Below are 21,280 nucleotides of genomic sequence, written 5' to 3'. Positions count from 1 at the left end.
ACACTGCTTTAGAATGAATAGGTGCTTATATAATCTTTTTCAATATTTTCTATGATGCAGACATTCAGATAGTATCGAAATGTTATCTTCTCTTAACTATTAGTCAAGTTTAAAAAGAGGAATGAAAGGAACTAAAAAGAAGGAAAATAAGGAAACTGTATTTAGACTTTTTTTTAAGACATATTCATTGCAAAAACCTCTTCACATACGATGGTCATTCATCTTATAAATTGCTCTTTGACAGGGGACTGTTACTTGAGAGAGTGGTCAGAATGGAGCCTTTGCCAGCTAACCTGTGTTAATGGTGAGGATCTTGGTTTTGGAGGAATACAAGTCCGATCTCGAGCAGTGATCATTCAGGACTTAGAGAATCAACATCTCTGTCCAGAACAGGCTTTGGAAACAAGACCATGCAACGGTAAGCACCAAAATATATGCAAGGCTTGTTCCAGCAAGAAAAAAATACAGAACAACCATAATTTTGTTATATTTCTGTTTATGTTATCAATTTTAGGCAAATGCAAAGTTGAAAGACAGAAATGTGCTTAAATTCTTGTTTTCCATATATCATCTGTAAACAGAAAAACTTTCAAGTGGTAACTATAATATGTTACCCCTTTAGAATTAACCTTTTTTAATAATGACATTTCTTTTTATATGGGACAGTTTCCTTATCTGTTTAGTAGCATTAATAAAAAGAAATCTTTGAATTTTGATTCATAACCAGATTTATGAATTGTTAATTGTGTGACAATGTCATTAAAATGTCTCTGCCATGTTTACCAATGGTAGTAGACAAAGTATCTAAGAAAAGTAGTTTCCTGTGCAGACATTTCTTGTCCCTTCAGGGTCCAGATCAGACGAAAAGGAATTTTATATTTATAATAGAGAACTAAGGTGCAGAAGGACTTCATTATTCATCCCAGACTATATAAGATGTGCACAGAAGAGCTGAGATGTAAAGCCAGATGCAGCCCTCATCACTGGAGCACTGGCTGAAGCTCAGTGTCACCAGGAAAGGAACCTGACTCCTAAATGAGTTTTGCACAACAGATGGGCTGCAACCATTATGGGATTATTGGAAACATTTCTTTTGCCCATCAACTACATTAGGCTTGCCTAATAAGCCTAGTTAGTGTCTAGGACACATCTGGTCTACTCTCTATGTGTCCAGTAAGTGCAGGGGACTCTGGGATCTCCACAAGTGCAGTGCACCCTTCTAGGTTGCTGGATGAAGGAAAAGGGGGCCTAATTAACTCTACAAGCCACTATTCGTAATGAGTATGGTCTGCTGAGGAGTGTGGCTGCTGCCAGTGGTAGTCTAAAACCTTGTCATCAAATTTCTTGAAATACAAATGTTCTCTGTGCAGATGGCCAGTGCTATGAGTACAAGTGGATGGCTAGCCCATGGAAGGGATCTTCTCGGACTGTGTGGTGCCAAAGGTCAGATGGTTTAAACGTCACAGGTAACTACTCTTTTTATACACACAAAAAAGCCTGGAAAACAGGTGGATAATGTGTTTTCTCAAAAAACCTGAAAAAAAATGAAAAGGATCTGCTAAAAACACTTCCTGATGTATGAATCAAAACCATCATCTTTTTGCATATTAAGGATGTGGTTTCTTTTCTAGAATCATGCAGCATGTCGTGCTAAAAGTAAATATAAATAGTATCCTCTGTAGTGGACCTGAAATGTTACATTGCATATGTTTGGGGATTTTTTACCATAGGCATCTTTACACTTCTAAATGTAGGGTGTCAAATTTCAAGCCCTACAACAAATAAAAATGTTATGTATTACAGGTCATTTCAGTGCCTATACAAAGGCAAAGAAAGTTGCAGAGCTTGATAATATCATCCATATATGATACATCTCCTTAAAGTTGCAAAATATAAAATTTTAATAAATGTGCTAATGTAAGTTTATTTATTTCAATGCGATAAATCTGTATCAGGATATGTCAGTGGACTGCTGTGGGATGCAGTGACTTTTTGTGCATACCAAAGCACAAAATCCATGAATTAAGAATGACTGAGATCTCAGAAGAAAATCTTCATATGAATCTATTTATACAGATTTATATATTGGAAATAAGGACTCATTTCAGCTAAGAGTTATGCATTTATTTAAATAATTTTTATATCAGACCAAATGATAGTAAAAGAATCCCAGAGACTGTAAACACATCTTCAATGCCAGTCACTGTCAGGTGACTCACAGGAGGAGAGCTGTTTTTCATGTATTGCCACCACAATACCTCATGATGATGGAGTCCACCACTACTGTCTGTTGCAACAGTAGAAGTAAAATATTTATTTCTACAAGGTGTTGAAATAATAGCTCAAAGTCTCTTGCAAATCTTACCTTCTGGTGTAGGAATATCAAAACACATCTTGTTCACAAGAAAAGCAACAGGGCATTATTTATGCACCTTGATTACTTCCTGCTTAGCTAAGATGTTTCTGTGGTAAGTAAAACTCTAAGAATTCTTACTGAGATTAATATAGGATATTATCTATGAAAGGTCCTATAGGATTTGAAATAAATATCATCTTGGAGATTATAGCTCTGAGATGTTAAAACCAGAATGTATTCATAAATCCCAGTCAGTTACATGAAAATAATAATTTCTTCTGATGTGACTGAATACAGTTGTGCAATAAATTCTAGGAAAGACAAATATATGACTATGTGTTGTTGGCAGATTTTTCATATTGGGACCTCCAAGGCAGACAAACCTCAGACCTATATTGTATCTTTTATTTTTCAAAGTTGGTTTTTATGTGGCTTTAAAGCTGTGGTAACTTTCTGATTTGAAATGAAGACTAATGGGATATCCCGGAACATGCAATCACCGGTCTCCATGAACTGTAAAACTATATTTTTCATATGTTTCTGATAAATGGAAAACTATAGTTTTCATGGGTTTTATGATCGTTTTCAAACACAACACTTAAATAAAATATTCTTTGGGACCTTCTCACATTAAATATACCAGATTTTAATTTACATTTGTAGATTCTTTGAAAGTGTTTTGTATAAACTACAGTATTTAAGAGCTCATAGATGTGATAGATTCATATACATGATTGATTTAAATTGAGATTACCTATTTTGATCCAGAAGCAACCCATTTCTCTGATTACTGTGTCTTGACTGCCTCATTCCTACACATTTGGCTCTAACACAGTGTATTTTAATTCAGACATTATTAAATAATTATTGTGATTTCTGTTGGTATTTTAAGGTCTTTATTTCCTTACTTGCATAATATCATTGTGCTGAATAGTTCTTTTTTACTTGAAGGTGTTATTTCCCATGGGCGATGAGGCAACTCTTTCCTTCTGCTTCCTTGGATGACTGATATTTTATTACATAGATTCCCACAGGCATGTGATTTGTATGCTAGGATGTATGATTTTCTTTTCTGGGGGTGGGGAAAACTTATGGCAACCAGCAGGGTTTTTCTTTGTTCTTCACCAGCCATTCCATTAACACTTGGATCTACCTAACCACATCTAACTGCATCTGCTATGGTTGTGACCAACCTCAGCTATCAGGATTTCATCATCATATCACACCAGTATAAAATTGGTATTAATTTGGGAGATGCAAGATGAGTTGTCCTGTAGCAGTATAAATTTTAAAAAGTATGATGCTTATCCCTCTTCTATAAGCTAAAAGGAAACACAGGTAAATTCAAACTGATTCTAAATGTATTTTAAAGTTATTCTGGCTGAAATGATAGTGAAAGCCTGATTGTGTGTATTGGTCCATAACAATAACTGCGCTATATATAAAGCTGTAGAAATGAAAACTAGGTCTCTATAAAAAGAGAAAAGACTGAAACCCACACTATCATCAGTACTGTAACATGCTTTACTGATAAAGCTGCTTTCCTTTCATAAAATCTTAGACTAACATGAAGCCTCAATTCATAAAGCCAAAGCTATAGCATGTGTAAAAGTGACCCAGTAGCTGCAGGAAATAGGTGTCCTTTCATAAACAGGATGAGTAACTTGTTTTCAGTTTAACAGGAAAAGAAATAAATAAAAAAGATGGTTTTGTTTCTATCGTGGCTGCAGTTTTAATATATAAGTCATAAGGAGGGCCCCAGAGAACCAAATCTCTTCCCTTGAGTACAACAAAGCATTTAAATTGGTTTTTTGGGCAATCCAACAAGGGAACAAAGGGGAAAACAAAAAGCTTAATTGCCAAATATTAGTTCTCTAAAATACACATGAAATTATATACATTTGCTGTAACCTTACTCTACATATAAGAAAACACTTGATTCCAATTATCCTTCACTTTGGAATAAAAGAAGGACTCTTACATTCAAATTAGCAACAAGACTGTCACCCATGAGATACTGCAGCAAGTAATGACATCAGTAATTTCATCAGTGGTGAGGTATTACCATGTGAAAATATGATTTTCTGTCCTACAGGGGGCTGTTTAGTGATGCGCCAACCAGATGCTGACAGGTCATGTAACCCACCGTGCAGCCAACCCCACGCTTACTGCAGTGAGGTATGTGCTACTGCATTGGAGCATAGAACACCCCCATGAGGGCTTCCCACACATCTCTTGATTACAAAGATTATGCCAACAAAAAGTATTTTCAGAGATTTTACTAGTCACTAATTTGTTAAAATCCACCTCGCATGATTTTCAACCTTTCAATTAAATGTTAAATAATCTCTCTTTATATGGCATGAACTTGCATAAAAATATATGAAGAGGTACTCTCCAGGCTAGCACTCATCAAAAAAGTCTTCTCTTCCAGTCATCCGTGATGTTATGCTTTATAGCTCACAGAAAACCTTGTTTTTCTGCTACACGGTGTAAAACACTTGTTCCCTACAGACTAGAACGTGCAGTTGTGAAGATGGATACACTGAAGTTATGTCCTCTGATGGCACACTCGAACAGTGCACTCTCATCCCAGTGGTGGTGATCCCCACCATGGAGGACAAAAAGGGAGATGTGAAAACCAGTCGAGCTGTGAACCCTACCCAGCCCTCCAGTAACCAGTCAGGACGAGGAAGGACCTGGTTTCTACAGCCTTTTGGGCCAGGTGAAGTCATGCAATGAGTTCTTAGTGTTAAGAACTGCTGAAGGGTCTGGCATTTACATTTTTGTAAATGAAAAAGAAAAACCCTTACGATTTCATTTAAGAAGGCAGGCATCTACTATCACTGAAAACAGAGGAGACAGAAGTAAATGCCTAGCTTCTCACTACTCCATCAATATATTTAGTGAAATCTTATATTGCAGTTTCCTTTTAGCCATTCTACCTGATAAAATTCACAGAAGCTATTTGAAATGTGACTTTAGAAGGAAGTTTGCTGCAAAGGTGCAAGCCAGTATATTAAATTATGGTTTCTCAACCAATAATTCCATTGACAGAGGAATGAAAAGGTAGAACTGGAGACTGCAAAGAGTAGAGACTTCTTAAAATTTATGCCATAGCATAAATTGTAGGAAAATATTCGGTATAGGTATGCTAATGCTTTTCTGACATATCCATGTTTAAACTAATTCATGTTTTTCAAATGCTAACCATATTATCAATAATTAGCATAGGCGTGCTCTAAGTCTCTACTAGCAGTATTTGCTTTCATGATGGACCATGTTCTTTAGAGCTGAGCAAAGACTTATGTGCCAGTGTCGTAAAATATGAGAGTTATTTCATAAAAAATACTTCATAAAGTCCATCAGGTAATCAGATGTCAGTAAATATTTCCTAGGGCTATTAAACATTTAGATAAATAAAACTTTAATAAACAAAATACTTTCACATAAAGAGATATGTTGCTTGTCCAAAATATTATTAGTATGGAAGAGAGCAATTGGTTATCATCTTAAGTTTGTCTTAAATCACACAGGGTAAATATACTAATACACATGTGTATTAGGGTGGTCATTTATTTCTAAAGGGTTTTTGGACGTTTTTAATTGCAGAATTGAAAGCACTGTCTTTACATGCATAATCCATAAGATGTTTCAAGTTGAGATTTATAACTATATTTCTAATAATCAGATAAAATAATGTTTGGGTTAGAAATTAGGAATACTTATGTTAGATCCCGTTAGTCCTATGAGTATTTAGTATTACTTGTACTTTGATTTTTTTTTTTTTTTTTTTGGCAATAAAATGGTCTTTACTCCAAGTACTTTAATCAACAATAAAGAATAGAAAATTAAACTTTTCTGGTCCTCTTTTAAAAAACAGCATTTTACCATATATGTTATCATTTACTCATTTTAGCTAACTCCTCCCGAAAATGCCAGAAGGTGTGTTGGAGCAGCCAGAGTGACAACAATAAGCAAATATCAGTCACCTTCAACAGTTTAGGAATGTGGATGCTCATGTGAATCCAGGCATGGTTTTGGAGCAAGATTACAGTTGAAAACTTCATGAAAACTCACCAATTTTATGTAATTCGAGTTAGGAAGGAAACATAGTTCAGATAATCCCAAACATACTCAATAAAACTAATACTTTATGCAGTGAAGTTATGAGCAATGTGAGAGAAAGTGAACATTTTCCAATTCACATGAGATTTAGGCTTGATTGTTTTATTTCAGGATTGGATATCCATTGTAAAAGTTTGGGTTTACTCTGGCATGATTATTCCTTTCCCACAGTTTCTAAGTCTAGATTTAAAATAGTTCTTTTTTTTTCTTCCACAAATTACATTGCAGTTCCAGAAAGGATGGTATTAAAACTATCCTCTTCAGTTGTCTGGGCTGAAGTATTACCACAAACAGATGAGTCTGAGATGCCAGTTGCCTTGTATACTTAGCAATAATCTGTCCAGAGGGAATTCAGAAAGCCTGAGTTAGATGTCAGTAGTTGCATAATAGAAATGACCTCATTAACAGAGTTCCTTGCTTTGACAAAAACAAATAAATATGTACACAAGATATTGCCAGTCTTTTTTTCAAGGAGATGTTACTATTTTAAAAGAAGCCAACCTGAAAATAAAAAAACCTCTTACCAATGGAAATAAGCCAAGGAGAGAGGAAACTAACCTATTTAGCAGTACTAATGTCTGAATTCCTCCCATTGATATTATCATATCACAGGACATGTGTCAGGTCAAATCTACTGTTCCATTAATCTTTAATGGATCAGTTATTTCAGTTATGTAAGTTATTATCAGTTATAATGATTCATTAGGTTGATTAAGGTAACGAAGGTAACTTAAGGTAATGTTTTGATGTTGATTAGTCTTGAACAACTTGTCCGCATGACAGCAAGACTTTGCACTGCTACAGACCAGAAAGCCTGAACTTAACTGCACAGCAAAGAACACTACTGTGTAACCAAACAATCTTAGTCTAACTTCTGTTATTATTATTGTGGAAATATAAACTGCATTGATAATGTATTTTGGTTCCACAGAACTAACAAGAAGCACTAAGTGTTTGGTCAGAAAAATTTTAGCTGTATTTGCTTACATTGAATATATACACAACTTCATGAAATAAAACTTGTACCACTTGTAAATGAAATAATTCAGTTTTTTAACGATTTTTTTTTTTTATTGCCAAGGAGATGAAACAAGGCTAGCTAACCTCCTGGAAAAAAATGTTTGCAAAAAGCCATTTAGAAATTTGGAAAATTAGTTAGATGCAGTGAATCAAAAAATATGCATTCACCTTTGGTTGTGACATGCTCATTTGGGGCAGAGCAAAACCCCACAGACAAAGCCACATCATTTTTCTTGGTAGACATGGGTGCATCTGAGGCAAGAAGGAGAGTGGTATGTATGCCTGAGCCTGCAGGGACATCATGTCTGAAACAAAGACTGCACAGGCTGCACAATAAATACAGTTCTTATTAACAACAGACAGGTTTTTTATTTATGAGCATGGGTTGTCCTTTTTTGTGTATTTTTGTTCTGTGAGGAGAAGTTACTCATAACAACAAAACTTGCATTTGGTCAGGAAAGAAATTTTAAAAATATGACTTCATGCAGTAGTAAAAGTTGCGTATGTACAGTTAAGGTATGGATGAGGTATAGCACGCTAAGGGTATTTAAAAACATAAAACTAAATAGGAAGAAGAATAAAAATAACAGGCAGATTGATTTACCAGAGCTAGAATAGAAAGTGATGCTAAATGAGTCCCAGACTGCCCTGTGATCACACTGAGGGATTGCTTGCTAGCAGGGGGCCCCAAAGCTGAGTTTCTGGGTATCTCACCTGCTGCCCCAGATCTCAGCTCCATTTGAATTATCGACTTCAACTGAAAAGCAGAGCACAGAGAAGTCATTGCTCAGTTATTTAACAATATTTACACTGATTAAACTGTAATTGCTAGTGAAGACATTTATTTTGGATTATTAAAGTATTTCTATGCTATATCAGAACTAATAATTCAACAAGACTAACTCAAATACTACTGACTAACATTCATTCCTTTTAGATGGGAGGCTGAAGACCTGGGTTTATGGTGTAGCTGCTGGTGCATTTGTTTTACTCATCTTTATTGTTTCTATGATCTATCTAGCCTGGTGAGTTCCTTAATTATTTATTAAAAAAACAGTCCCCTCACAGACTGTAATGCAAATGTTTACACCTCCTGCTGTAGAAACTGCAGGCTCTTCTGTGAACTGCAGTGTTTAATTTCCCATGTCCTTTTGTCCAAACTCAGGTTAGCAGATTCTGGTTATACTCTAGATGATGGATAACCACATGCTCTTCTGAGGGTAGAAGAACTTACAAATATGGGATAGCTCAGTGTACAGTTTATTTTTGCTCAGTTTATCTCATTTGCTATGTACAGTGTCCAGAATAATTTTATTGTGTCTGTATTGCAAAATGCTGAGAGAAATAGCAAGAAAGAAATTTAGTAACCAGGCAAGTCATATTTTATATTTGACAAGTGTTCTAGACAACAAGATACAGAGATACACAGCCAGAAAAATTCTGAAAACTTTATCATCTTTTTAATATATGAAATAATATTTTTTTGAAAAGTCACCTTTGAGAATGTGCTCCCTGAAGTTTTCTAGGTCCTGTTCAGAATTTCTGATCCAAATGACTGTACAGATGAAAGGTGAGGAAAGTGTGGTCATGTGCATCAGGTTCCTGGCTGTACTGCATTAGTAGGCATTTGTGGGGCTTCTGGGTGTGTTGGACGTTCAGTAAACTTTGCCCAAAATTTCAGTTCTGTCTAGGTAATACAAAAATTCATTTGGGTTTTTGGGATTTTTTTTGGTTGGTTGGTTGATTTTGGGGGGTGTTTGGGGGTTTTTTTGAGGAAAAGGAAATCCACTAGCATTCAAATGCACTGCAGATTATTTGGACTGGAATCTGTGGCTACTGCAAATCATTGTAACAAATGGTTTGGTATAAAAGATTCAGATTTGAGCAGCCTAAGTGACATAGCTGAGATAAGATTTTGGATAAGACTGAGGATGCAGAGGCCTGATTTAAAGAAATGCTTATATTACACTCTAAAAGAAGACAAGTACTAAAGCATGGATAAACATTTTTCCTTTGGCCTGGTAATTTTTTAAAACTGTATCAAATGGATTGGAAGTACTGCTGGATTAAAATCGAATTCAAGGCTAGACAAGGAATGTTATGGCTAACAAGCATACCTCTGCTATTAATGGCTGATTTGATTATAACATCTAGAACTAATTGTAGTCATTCCAGCAAGTATAATGAGATAAAGCCAGTCAAAAGATGGATCTTTCCTGTGGAAACCCTTGATGTATCAAGAGCAGTTTAAGATTTGAGTCACATAATTCAAAAGAACCTGATTGCAGCTTTGATACATGCCCAAATATTGCATGACAGGCTCTGAGTTCTTCTGAAAACTGAGTGATATTGCAAGAGTACCTGCCAAGGATTTCATCAAGTCACATCAGCACCATAACAGCTTGTTTCTGAACAACTGAGCTTTGAATTAGATATCGCTTTGGGTTGATAAAGAGAAAATTAGTGATCCTAGTGAAGGTTTTAGGCTTATAGCTTTTATAAACAAACAACTGAATGCATTATCAACATGTTCATCTTTTGTTTAAGAATGAAGTACATTTTTGTATGTTATTAGTTGCTTGTTCTATTTACAAATTATCTTATTGTTTCAGCAAAAAGCCAAAGAAGCCCCAGAGAAGGCAGAACAACCGACTGAAACCTTTAACCTTGGCTTATGATGGAGATGCAGACATGTAAAATACAACTTCTCATGGTAACAAATGGAGTCTAAACTATAGGAATGAAATCGGAAGGTGTCCGAAGCCACAGGGATTTTTTTATGGAGTGGATTAAGTGTTTTGAATTTTTCTTTTTTGTAACTGCACCATAGACAAAGAAGGATGGATTTCATAATGCCTACCAATATTCAAGGTATTATTGCTTTACTTTAGACCATCAGCACTGAGAAATCGGGCAGAATCACGTTAATAGACACAGCAGTTGGAGATCTGTGGTGTTTCCTCAGCCTTAGAACTGAGCACCACTTGTGTCTCCAGAATACTGTAGCTGACATATTATTAACACTTGGAAGCCCCTGCATCATTAACCGAGTATAATCAGTACGCATGTGAAGTTTGTACCAAGCTGTCTATGACTCTTTATATTCAAACATATATACTCAGTTGAACCATATGTATTATTCTATCAGATTATATACATGATGAAGAGCATTTTAGTGCTTAGTACAATATTAACTTTTAACTGGGATTAAAAGCAAGTTCAAAAGTTTGCCAGTTAATGATAACTTGTGTTAACCTGCATTTCAGAGGGCAATGACTCACTTGCAAAATTCTGTCCTGTTACCACTCCAAAGTATAAAGGCCTCATGTGTACATCCAGAAAGGAGGCATTCTCAGATTCCCTATTTTCTAGTGGTTGCTGTCTGGAAAAAAATACCTGCTGTAAATGTTACAATACGTTTCTACTTTCTCTAACTCAAACTGTTGCCTGCATCTTTTTTGCTACATGTAAGGCAAATTTTTGCACTATATTAGTGCAGCATGATATGCACTTAACTAGTATTGCCATAGAAACTGCCTCTTTTCAGAAAGGATAATGTTGTATCTTGTGCAAGGAGTGTCAAGTCGACAGGTCTTGAATCCTGAAGAGAGTAGCGTTCAGTTTGGACTGTGACGGGATGGAATCGGCTACGACGTGTGCTGTACACACCGTTCCTCATCACAGCAGCCATTTGTACTCTACACCATGGCAGTAATACAAGTGTCTAGTTTCTTGCCCCATCTACCTATACTGGTATAGATTGTCCTGCTGGTTTCTAATTGTACTTTGAAGGCTGTTTATGACTAGATTTTTTATATTTGTTAACTTTGTTAGAAAAAAAAAGAAAAGAAAAAGTGGTTGCCCTGTCATCCTAAGTGACATACTTCTTGTCTAAAAAGGTGTTCCAATTGTTCAACTAAAATAAAATGGTTTTGCTTTTCTTTCCTTCTGCTAATGAGAGCTTTTTCACTGTTACTGGCAGTGCAATATTCAGAGACATTTTGTCTTTTCTAATTAGCATAATTGACAGAATCTTTTAATTATTCAGTTAAACTCCTGAGTGTGCTGGCAAGTGAAAAATATGATCAATAGTTCTGCTATTTTAATGCTCATGACGTTTTAAAAAACTCTGGCAGTATGAAAACTCATTGTTAACCTCTTCCATGCTTATGGCTTTTCAATGTTACGCTTCCAACATGAAGGTCATTGACTTCCCACTCATGACTTGCCTGTTTCGGATGTGATCCATGACCTGAGAAAGGTTATTCTCCTCAAATGGCTTCCATGTGCAGCCTAAACATACAAGTGACTGTGCCACTACTAAGCAATACAAAACTTTATCAGGCAACCTCTCAAAAATAATTGTTATATAAAGTTCAACATTAGGTTCTCAGGTCTTTTTTATAGCCTAAACCACTTCTGCCTACCCATCACTCTATTTTCTCAAGAAGCACCAGTTTTTGCACCCTGAATGAAACTAGCTTTGCAAACTTTGTTCCAGATCCACTGAAATCAATGACAAGGCTCTCATGGACATCAACGGGTGATATCAGTACTTAAAAATACACACCTTTGCTCTGTGTAGAATAATTCTTGAAACCAATGAGCATTTTGTGGATGTTCAAGAGAGATTATGGCCCTACTTTAACTTAGCTGACATATTACCAGTGTGGTGTTACTGCATCAAGAAAATTACATTCCTCCCACTGTGTAAGTATTCCCCAGGTGGGAATGATGAGCAGAGGAATAATGGTAACAATCTTTGGTACAGGTTTAATTTCTCATTTTATACCTTGATCCAGCTGCAGCTGATGGAGTTCCATGGCCCCCTGCCACAGCAGTGATTCATTCATGTATGTGTTTCAGGACCGGAGTCTTCAGTCTTATATCACTTTGTAAAGATCCACTGCAAAAATGCAAATCTTGATAATTTTAATTTTCTGCATTCTTGAGTAGAAAACAAGAAAAAATGGTTGGTTCCTCTTTTGTCAGACATACAAAAAAAAAAACATGGAAAATTTATATAATATTAAAGAATGATAACTACATGTGGAGACAAATTTTAATAATGACTTCTGTTCTTTTAAAAGTCTGATTCTGTGTTGTCAAATAGTTTTGGACCAAGAGGGCATTGAGGGAACAGGGTTTATGTCATTGGCAATGAGTCACCTTTATTTATGACACTGGCTGGTCTTAGCAGGAGCTGTTGCCTAGTTCTTGCCTTGAAGAATTTTATGTTCTGAATCTAAGCATTTAATAACTTGAAGTTAAAGGTATGACATCTCCTTTTTCTTACCATATTAAAGGGACAAACAAAGAGATAGGAGGGTTTTTTTAAGTATGTTTGGCCTTTGCAATCCATGCAAGTATTTTAGTATATGTTGCATTTTATATCTGATCAGTGAATATCTGGTGCACATCTGCATCATCCTAGTGCTGCTTTTAAAATCTAGAGTGCATTTTTCTATTATTTTTTCTATGAACAAAGTGCATGGAAATTTGAAGCCAGAATGGCTTCCCTCGTTATCAAGAAAAAAATACTAGGCTGTAAAGAGGGCTGAAATTTTATGTAAATCTAAAATTTGCAAAGATGATTAAGCCCTCTAGCATTGAAACAGAAATAAATAATATGTGAATTATCAGTATAGAATGAAAAGCAATTTGCTTTAAAAATCAGAGTGCTTCTACAAATCCAGTGCCTAAAGCAGCCACTACTATAGATTATTAGTTTGTGAAAGTAATGTTTCCAGTGGTCAAATAAACCATTCAGAAAATAGAAAAGTAGATATTTTCCTGTTGATGTGGTGGTTTATATTTTCCTTTTTAAAACTGTAGTTTCTAGCTTACTGTGTCTGCTTTGAGACCTGGAGCAGTTCCTTTTTGAAGCTTTGATGCAACTGCACAAGCTTGTTTATATTTGGTATAAAGCATCAATTTTGAAACCCCCTTCCTTCTGTCAAAATGTAATAAAGTTTTTTCCAATCTTACAATTTGAAGAGACCAATTAAAAAACTCTATGTGTAAATCACTGTAAAATATACCTTGAATTAAACGGAAATCTGTCTTTTTACCTTTATGTAAATTGTTAAGAGTTAAGACTTTATTTTGCCTAACTTAATTTACTTGAATATTTATTTTGTAGAATGAGAAGGCAGCTGTCTGAGGAATGTTTACCTTTTGTTTTTTGGTTAATGTTAATTTGTAAATTGTGTAATGCATTTTTATTTTTTAAATTATGTATATTTCTTTTTTTAATGCACAAAATGTTTACGTACAACTACTACTGCAAATTTGTGTATATTGTCACTAAGCTTTATTCAGTTAATACAGATGATGTGAAAATGTAACAAGACTTACATTTTCATCTGGGTTATTTTTACATAACTGATGTATTGCTGACAATAAATATAAACACAAAATCATTTAATGTCTTTTTTAATACATGTAGTATACTATGCTGGGATAGAGTAACAATAAAAGCCAGATCCGTAAAATATGACCACCTTTTAAACAGTCTCTTTTTTTCCTGAAAGGTGTCAGCAAACATATTCTTGTTAAAAATTAGTCTTTCTCTTTAAAAAGAAAAGTACTTTTGATGCTATGGTAGCAATCAAGTCTGTTGCTACAGTCCTAGGTGACTTGGAAGTTTACAAAACGTATTTAGTTGATTGGTAAATATCAAAAAAGTGAAATACATCAATGGTATTTAAAATTTTCTTCCTTGCCATTTTTATATCAGAAAAAACAACCCTTCTGTGGAAAATAAGGCATCAACCAAGATGTCACTAAGAGACATCTATTCACTTCAAGTGAAGCTGCATCTGTCACTGTCCCTACACAAGAAGAAAGAGAAAAGAAGTCACTTGGCATTTTTTCATAATTGCTCATATTATACCTCTGTGCTGTCCAAAACTCAATTTTTTTCGTGTGCAGTTCTGCTGTGTAATTTACAGATCATGGGGTGTTTGTCCTGTTTCCGTAGTTACTACCTCCCCAGTAACTCTTCCAGGCTAACCCCTAAAAGATTTAAACACAATTTTGAGAGCACACAACTCTGATTTTTGAGGCACTTCAGGATTTTCACAAGTAACTCCTGCCTACATTTTCTCCTGCTGGAATCCACAGTAAAATCACAGAAGCATTGGTCTTGAATTCCCACCTACAACTTAATAGAGGAATTTTTAAATCATTTAAATGTGTTTAATTGAATATAGGCAGAATTTTATAACCAGTTAAAAAATACCTGAGGGAAGAAAATTTAAATTCTCATTTAAGCTCTGCAGAAGATAATTAGCTATGGTATACTAACAAAGATTATAGGGTCTTCACATTCAGTAAAGAAAATGTGGTAGGACTTTGGCAACTGTTTGCAAGACTTCTAGATTAATGGGAAAGGTAGTCTTTATTTTAAAAAAGACCCAAAACATTACAGGAGAATGTGATTTTCTAGTACAAGTGCAATGAAAGGACATAGTGAGAGGTATGTAATGAAAGGACATAAAGAGATTTAGATATGCCTTGTAAATATTTTAGCCTTCTAATCTAGGTCTTCACATTAGACCTACAGTATTGGATCTAGAAAATTATCCTGCTGAAACAGTAGTGAGCTTGAGCAGCCATTCCAGATCTGCTCGGCATTGCTATCAGTTTAGCTACAGAAAAGGTTCTCTGAATCTTCTGATTGTTTTCTTAGATGCAGGAAAGCTGGCTGTCTATCCAAAAGCAGGTAACGACCAGGCAGATGAACAAACATTTGCATTTTCTGGGGGTGGGGTAGGGATGGGGTGGGTATGTGTGTGTATCTTAGTCTCTGCTTGCCCATTCAGTCAATTTTGAAGTCCCGCTTGAACAGAAAAGTTGGAAGGCTTACTTTGAGGCGCACCTTAAGCGACATTGGGCAGATGCCATTCCTCTTTCTGCTGTCAGGCAGCTCTGGTCTGGGACAGGACTGAGCCTCATGAGAGCACAGTAGTGTCAGGGTGGCAGGCTGTTAACACCAACCTGTGGCTATATCCACATGGGGAGGTGCTAGAAGTTGACCCTTCCAGCCAGTCCTGGTATTGATATTCTGACCTTTCTTGGCAAACTGATGCTGTTGGATACTGCCTAATCCTGATTGTCCTAGTTTGGTTAGGTAGAAGCTCTGCTGAAAAGCGGGTGGGTGGGCAGCATGCTGACTACAGCTCAGCCGCAGACTCTTACAGTGAGGGAGGCAGCTGTGCACAGGCAGCATGGACAAGAGCTCAAAGGAGGTCATTAGTCTCCACCAGCCTTCTTCAGGCTCTGCTAGGAGCCACAGGACTGATTTGGACCCCCTTTAGGCAAGGGAAAAGTCCTTTGATTTGTCACTATGGTGAAGGTAAAACTTAGCCACATGATCATAATCTATGATCATACCTCTTGTTGTTTTCCATTTTCAAAGAAATCACATTTCAAACAGTTCAATGTTGAACATATTTAATTATCATTATGGGTTTATGTATCTAAAAATCTTTGTCTTTTCAGAGAAAATAAGATTTGGTTCTTGTCCATTTATAGATTAGGGGTTAGAAGCTCCCAAATACATCTTAATGTTTTGTGGGTTTTATTCAGAACCTAGACCCTTAAATTTATTAGAATTATATTCTGAAATTGAAATTAGAAAATGAAGAGGGTTTTATTTTCAAAAATACCCTTCAGTGTGTCACATAATTCTTTAAAATGGCAGAAAATTGTTTCTCAATCAGTTTTGTTATCTTACAAATAAAAAATCACCATTTCAATGTTGCATTTGAAAGCAAATATTATTTTTTCCTTCTCTGAATAATTATAAAAACAAACCCTCTTTCTTACCTATACATGTCAAAATGTAACTTAATTCTCAGCTTCTTAACTCTTCCCAGCGCTGCTCACTAAGATACCTATATGGAAATAGCAATTTGATTTGAGCCCATGGCCAGAATTTATTTAGAAGTTCTGCAACTGGACATTCAGTTTGTTGGTGGTCCAGTACTGACAGATTATTTTTAATGCACTGCCTTATGAAGTCCTACAAAAACCTCTCCCCAGCTGAGCCCAAACTAATTTACACAACTTGTGTCATGTAAAAATGATGAAACTGTCATTTAAGACAAAGGGTGACATATTGGTTCTTGCTTTCATACTCTAACCCAATTCCCTTAACAGCTTTCTTACCTTGCCCTCGTTGTGTCTTGGTGCTTGACACGAATGCCAGGTTCCAGCCTTATGTGGAACTTTCCTGATTTGCACTGATTGCTATCATAGCCTTAACTCTCTTTTGGTCTGTCTTCTCACTCTTAAGATTGCAGTGAGACAATAGTTGCCAGTGGACAACTTACTGACATTTGAAGACATGCTGTCAGAAGCAAAAATATACATATTGAAAATGTGACTTTTGAGGCTGAAGTAATTTTTCCTCTCTTCCTGCAACTAAAGATGTAACTAAAGATACAATTAAGATGTATTTAGAAACCTTGAAGATACCTAATTCTACATATTTTAATCATGACATTCTATTGCTGTTACTTTACATTTTTCTCTGCTGTTCCCTTTTTTATATTAATTTTGTGTAAATTCTAATTGTAAAATCATAGTAAGGGCTCTGTCCTCTTTGTGTACAATCATAGCAGAAGGGAGAAGTCTCTCTTTGAAATCCTGACAGTGATATGACTATAAACAGTGATTAGCATAAGCTCAAATCCTCAGTATCTATTATTTTTCCAAGAATTCTGGGATGAAAGCTTGGTGTACTAGCTTGGAAATATTCTCAGGCTGTAAACTTCCTGAAGAGTAAATCACCCCAGGAATCAATCAAAATCCCTACTCCATGAGCAGCTCCATGGCAGGAGCTTATTCACTTTGCCCATTTTGGAATGTTATTTTAAACACACATGGATGTACTGATTTTAGTTACTTTATCGATAAGCTATACCAACCACTTACGGTCATGAGTAATACAGATGATCTCGAGGTATGTTTACAACAGTTTCTAAGAGGTGTGTAGCATCATCCATGTGTTAACAGAGCTGTGTTCAGGTACATATTCTGTATGCAAGATCAGGAGGGACATCTCCATACATGTATCTTTCAATTTTGGATCCCATTTTTAGTTTTGATATTCCACAAAAATGAAAGAAATTTTCATAATATAATTTGATTTGTAATGAGATAATAGAGGATAAAACACCCCAGGTACTCAATACTGAGGAAAATTACTTCTCAGCCACAGGTCTGCTCCTTTTCAACCAGAGGGTCGAACCCACGTAACCTGAATCTCCAATCTGGTTATTAGTCCCCAAAATATAAACTATCAATTATTAATAAAGGCCCTGTGACCTGCTACCAAATAACCAATGTTCCATACAGAGTCTGACTTTCAAGATAGTCTGACAAACTGGTTGGAAATAAAGTTTCACTAATTCAGTCTTACCTGGTTTTGTAAGAATTGTGTTGGTATCATCCTCACTGCTTTGTTCCTTCAATCTTCAGAATGAAGACTTCTGTAGCTCCATTTTGTGAGTGGAAATTGGTGACACTAGGATTCAGTCAGCCAAGGAAAGAAAAAATAATTAGCTGGCAGTTTTGTGACTGCCTGAAGTTGAATTTAATGAACTGCAGCAAAAGCTTTCTGCAACATTAGAACAGCAGCTGGAGCTAAATCCTACATTTCTGTCTTAAATGGCCTCCACTTACTAGTTGATGAGCAAAACATTAGGAGCAGTCATTTGTTCAGTTTTACAGAAATATTAAAGGAAGCTTTGCAGCACAAGTGAGAAGTTAATCATCAATCTCAAACTGACTCTCCAATCCTGTTGCAGAATTGCACTGCTGAAGAAGCCAGGACAGAAGTCTAATGGCCTCAAGACTATAAACTGGCTCTTTCAGAAAGGCAAAACATTATTTACATTAAAAATTGCTGTACTCCATCTCTGTAACTGCATTCACTTTGAAATGAGGTGGTACTGCAGATGACAAGACTTTAATCTGTCACCTTAGATTGATGAAATAGCAGTACAGTGTGTTTCTCCAGAATATTCCATGAGTCTCATCAAGATGCCATGCCATGCCATGCCATATTAAAAACTGCCTTTATGTTTAACAAATTCTTATAAGCTGTGAATTTGTCTGCTATTATTTAAGGATTTACATACCATTAATAACGCTACAGAGATTATAAGAAAATAAGTGATAAAAATATTTATTATTACTTGATTTACATTGTTTAGAGCTTTTTATGTTCTACTTCAGCAGTTGTCAGTTAGCATGCAAAACATCCTGGGCAGTCTCTGCTTAACTGTATTGAATTATGTGTATAACAAGAAACCACACATACAACAGGATTGGGAGGGTTGTTGATTTGCTGTTCTCTTTTTTTTGTTGTTTTTCAGCAAGGTCACAGGACAATTAAATAAAAGTAAAGTAAATTAAATTGCTCGTAAAGAAGGAAAAAAATATTATTTTAAAGAATTCTCTAAATCAGTGTATTCAAATTGCTTTTCAAAAAAGCCTCCCAGATCTACCATTTACCATACAGTTCCTAAGGACAAGGAAGTTCACTGTGCTCTCGGTTTCTCTGTGGAGAGTTGGTACAATCAATTTCCTGTGCATGTGTTACAGTGGGGATCCTGCAACATGTGCCTCAGACAAGGCCCAGGGAAAAGAAATATATATGGACAGATTCTTGCTAGCTGTTTCAGAGATGTTTATTTCCCCAGCCGCATGGCCGGGGCTCTGCCCAGGAACTGTTCCAGTCACGGACCCGAGGGTCCTTCTGCCCGCGCAGGGAACACAAACCAACCCATGGGAACGAGGCTGAGCAGGGGCAGGGAAACCCCGTGTCTGTGCCCTCAGGGCCCCTCTGCCAGGGCTACATGGCAGGGGAGAAGGGACCCCAACATTCATGTCTTCAAATTCTCACAGCCTTTTTCTTTTGGGGTTTTTTTTGTTTATTTCTTTTGTTTGGTTTTAGATTTTTTTAGTTGTTTTCTGTGTGGGTTTTTTTTTTGTTTTGGAGGGTCTTTTGGGTGTGGGACAGAGGAGAATCTTTCTCTTTATTCTTTTTGTCTGCATTGTACATACTCGACTGTCAGACACATGTATCTACATCTATATGTTTTTATTCTCTCATGTTCTAGAAGTCTTTTAAGGCAGGTGAACTAGTTGCTAAGACCATCAACAGAGGAGAACAAGTTGGAGTAGCAGGAAGGGTACCACGTCTACATTTAATTTGTTTTGACTTTGTACAGTAGAACCACTATAAAGATTGCAGTAAGAAGCAGCTGTTCTGTGGAGAACAGTGTTTAAGACTCTAACATGACGATTGCAGACCTGGAGCTGGACACAACTGGTTTTAGAGATAACAAAGAAATAGTGTCTAACATACATAAAAGACGCCATATATAGTTAATTGGGTGTAATATGGAATTATAGCCCAGTGAAGACAGAGCAAAGGTGTAAGAGGGTTTTGGCAGACACATAAAAATGGCCCCTAAAAAATTGATCTTAAAGAGAGAATTACCACAATCATCATATTCCTCACACTGAAGGACTCCAGAGGCTAGCAATTCACTATCACCCCACCAGTGCCACCAGTATGAAACCCCACCAATCTCAGCACCCAGAGGAGCAGTGGAGACATCAGCCTAACAGTGGGAGGTAGGCACTAGAAGGTGTATGTATAAACATTTTAACTGCATTAACCTTCTTTTTTAAACAATTAGATCTGAATTACTAATGGTTAGAAGCGCTTTGCTTTCAGTTACACTAATAATTTTTTAGATTTACTTTTATAAAAGGTGTGCTTCTCCTATGCCCATGAGCAAGGTTTTGAGTGCAACAACTATGTAGCAGCAGAGGGAATCCTGGGACAGATGGATGAGAAAAAAGGATAGATGACTTTCTGAGTTATATGAATATAGATACACTAATCTTCTCTTCGTACATCAAGTTTTAAAAAAGAAAGAGAAAACCTTGAAAGCTAGATACACACTGGCTTCAAATCATTAGAGAAATGTGTAGAAGTGAAAGAAAAGTTTGTCATTACCTTAGAAGCACGTCTTGCTATTTTTAATGAAGAAATTGAAGCTAGTTTAGTAGGATACTTTAATTTAGAACTGAAGCAAAAATCCTAAATTTACTAAAAGTGCACTATGTGCAAAGCAATGTGATTAAAGAAAAAATCAACAATGGTAATTTTTGTAAGAAATATATAAGTATTTGTGAGCATGAATAAGGCTTTTATCTTAATCATGATGGGAGATGTTGCGTCGCAAGGGTAAGCAGTTGCACTAATTTTGTCCACCTGATATACCAATGAACTAGAAAACTGTTCAATATGGACAGAGAACTTGCTAGTGCTAAAAAAAAATACTGACTGAGCAGACACAGTAAAGAAGCCTGCGGGCTAGTTATGGAAATTATTAAAATGATGAGCAACTGGAAGAAAAAAGTGCCTGAACTAAAGAGTAGCTAGAATTAACTGCAAAACACTGCAGGATAGCAGTGGGGGGAAAAAGAAAAGCAAGGGAAAATATGTCATAAAGAAATGAGCCACAGCAAAGTCTGATATGATCAAAGACATGACAAAGCATGTACTGCGAAAGTTCCTCAAGAGCAGAGTAGAATTATTTCAAAATAACTTACATTTGTGATAGTTAATAGACAAATAGTGCCTTTATCTACAGCTCAGCAAATGACCATAGAAGACATGGCCAGAATAAGCAAAGAATTTCTTAGCAGTAGTACAACATCTTATAAAGCAACTTACTAGCAAAAGAT

At 36.0% G+C, this 21,280-nt stretch overlaps 1 protein-coding gene across 1 annotated transcript in view; it reads left to right on the top strand.

Annotated features, from left to right (window-relative positions):
- THSD7A (thrombospondin type 1 domain containing 7A) overlaps positions 1 to 10,779 on the top strand; it is a 199,267-nt gene extending 188,488 nt beyond the window's left edge. Inside the window, exons 23-28 of the mRNA XM_082293117.1 lie at positions 245 to 418; positions 1,371 to 1,466; positions 4,452 to 4,534; positions 4,871 to 5,081; positions 8,442 to 8,529; positions 10,117 to 10,779. Coding sequence (XP_082149243.1) covers positions 245 to 418; positions 1,371 to 1,466; positions 4,452 to 4,534; positions 4,871 to 5,081; positions 8,442 to 8,529; positions 10,117 to 10,201 — 737 coding nt within the window. The 3' untranslated portion in view covers positions 10,202 to 10,779. The remainder of the gene's footprint in view (positions 1 to 244; positions 419 to 1,370; positions 1,467 to 4,451; positions 4,535 to 4,870; positions 5,082 to 8,441; positions 8,530 to 10,116) is intronic.
- Positions 10,780 to 21,280: the final 10,501 nt, after the last annotated feature.

Source organism: Coloeus monedula (genome assembly GCF_965178545.1).
Source record: "Coloeus monedula genome assembly, chromosome: 1".
NCBI lineage: Eukaryota > Metazoa > Chordata > Aves > Passeriformes > Corvidae > Coloeus > Coloeus monedula.
Note: the sequence above shows the minus strand (reverse complement) of the source record. Positions and strands in the feature narration are given on the sequence as shown.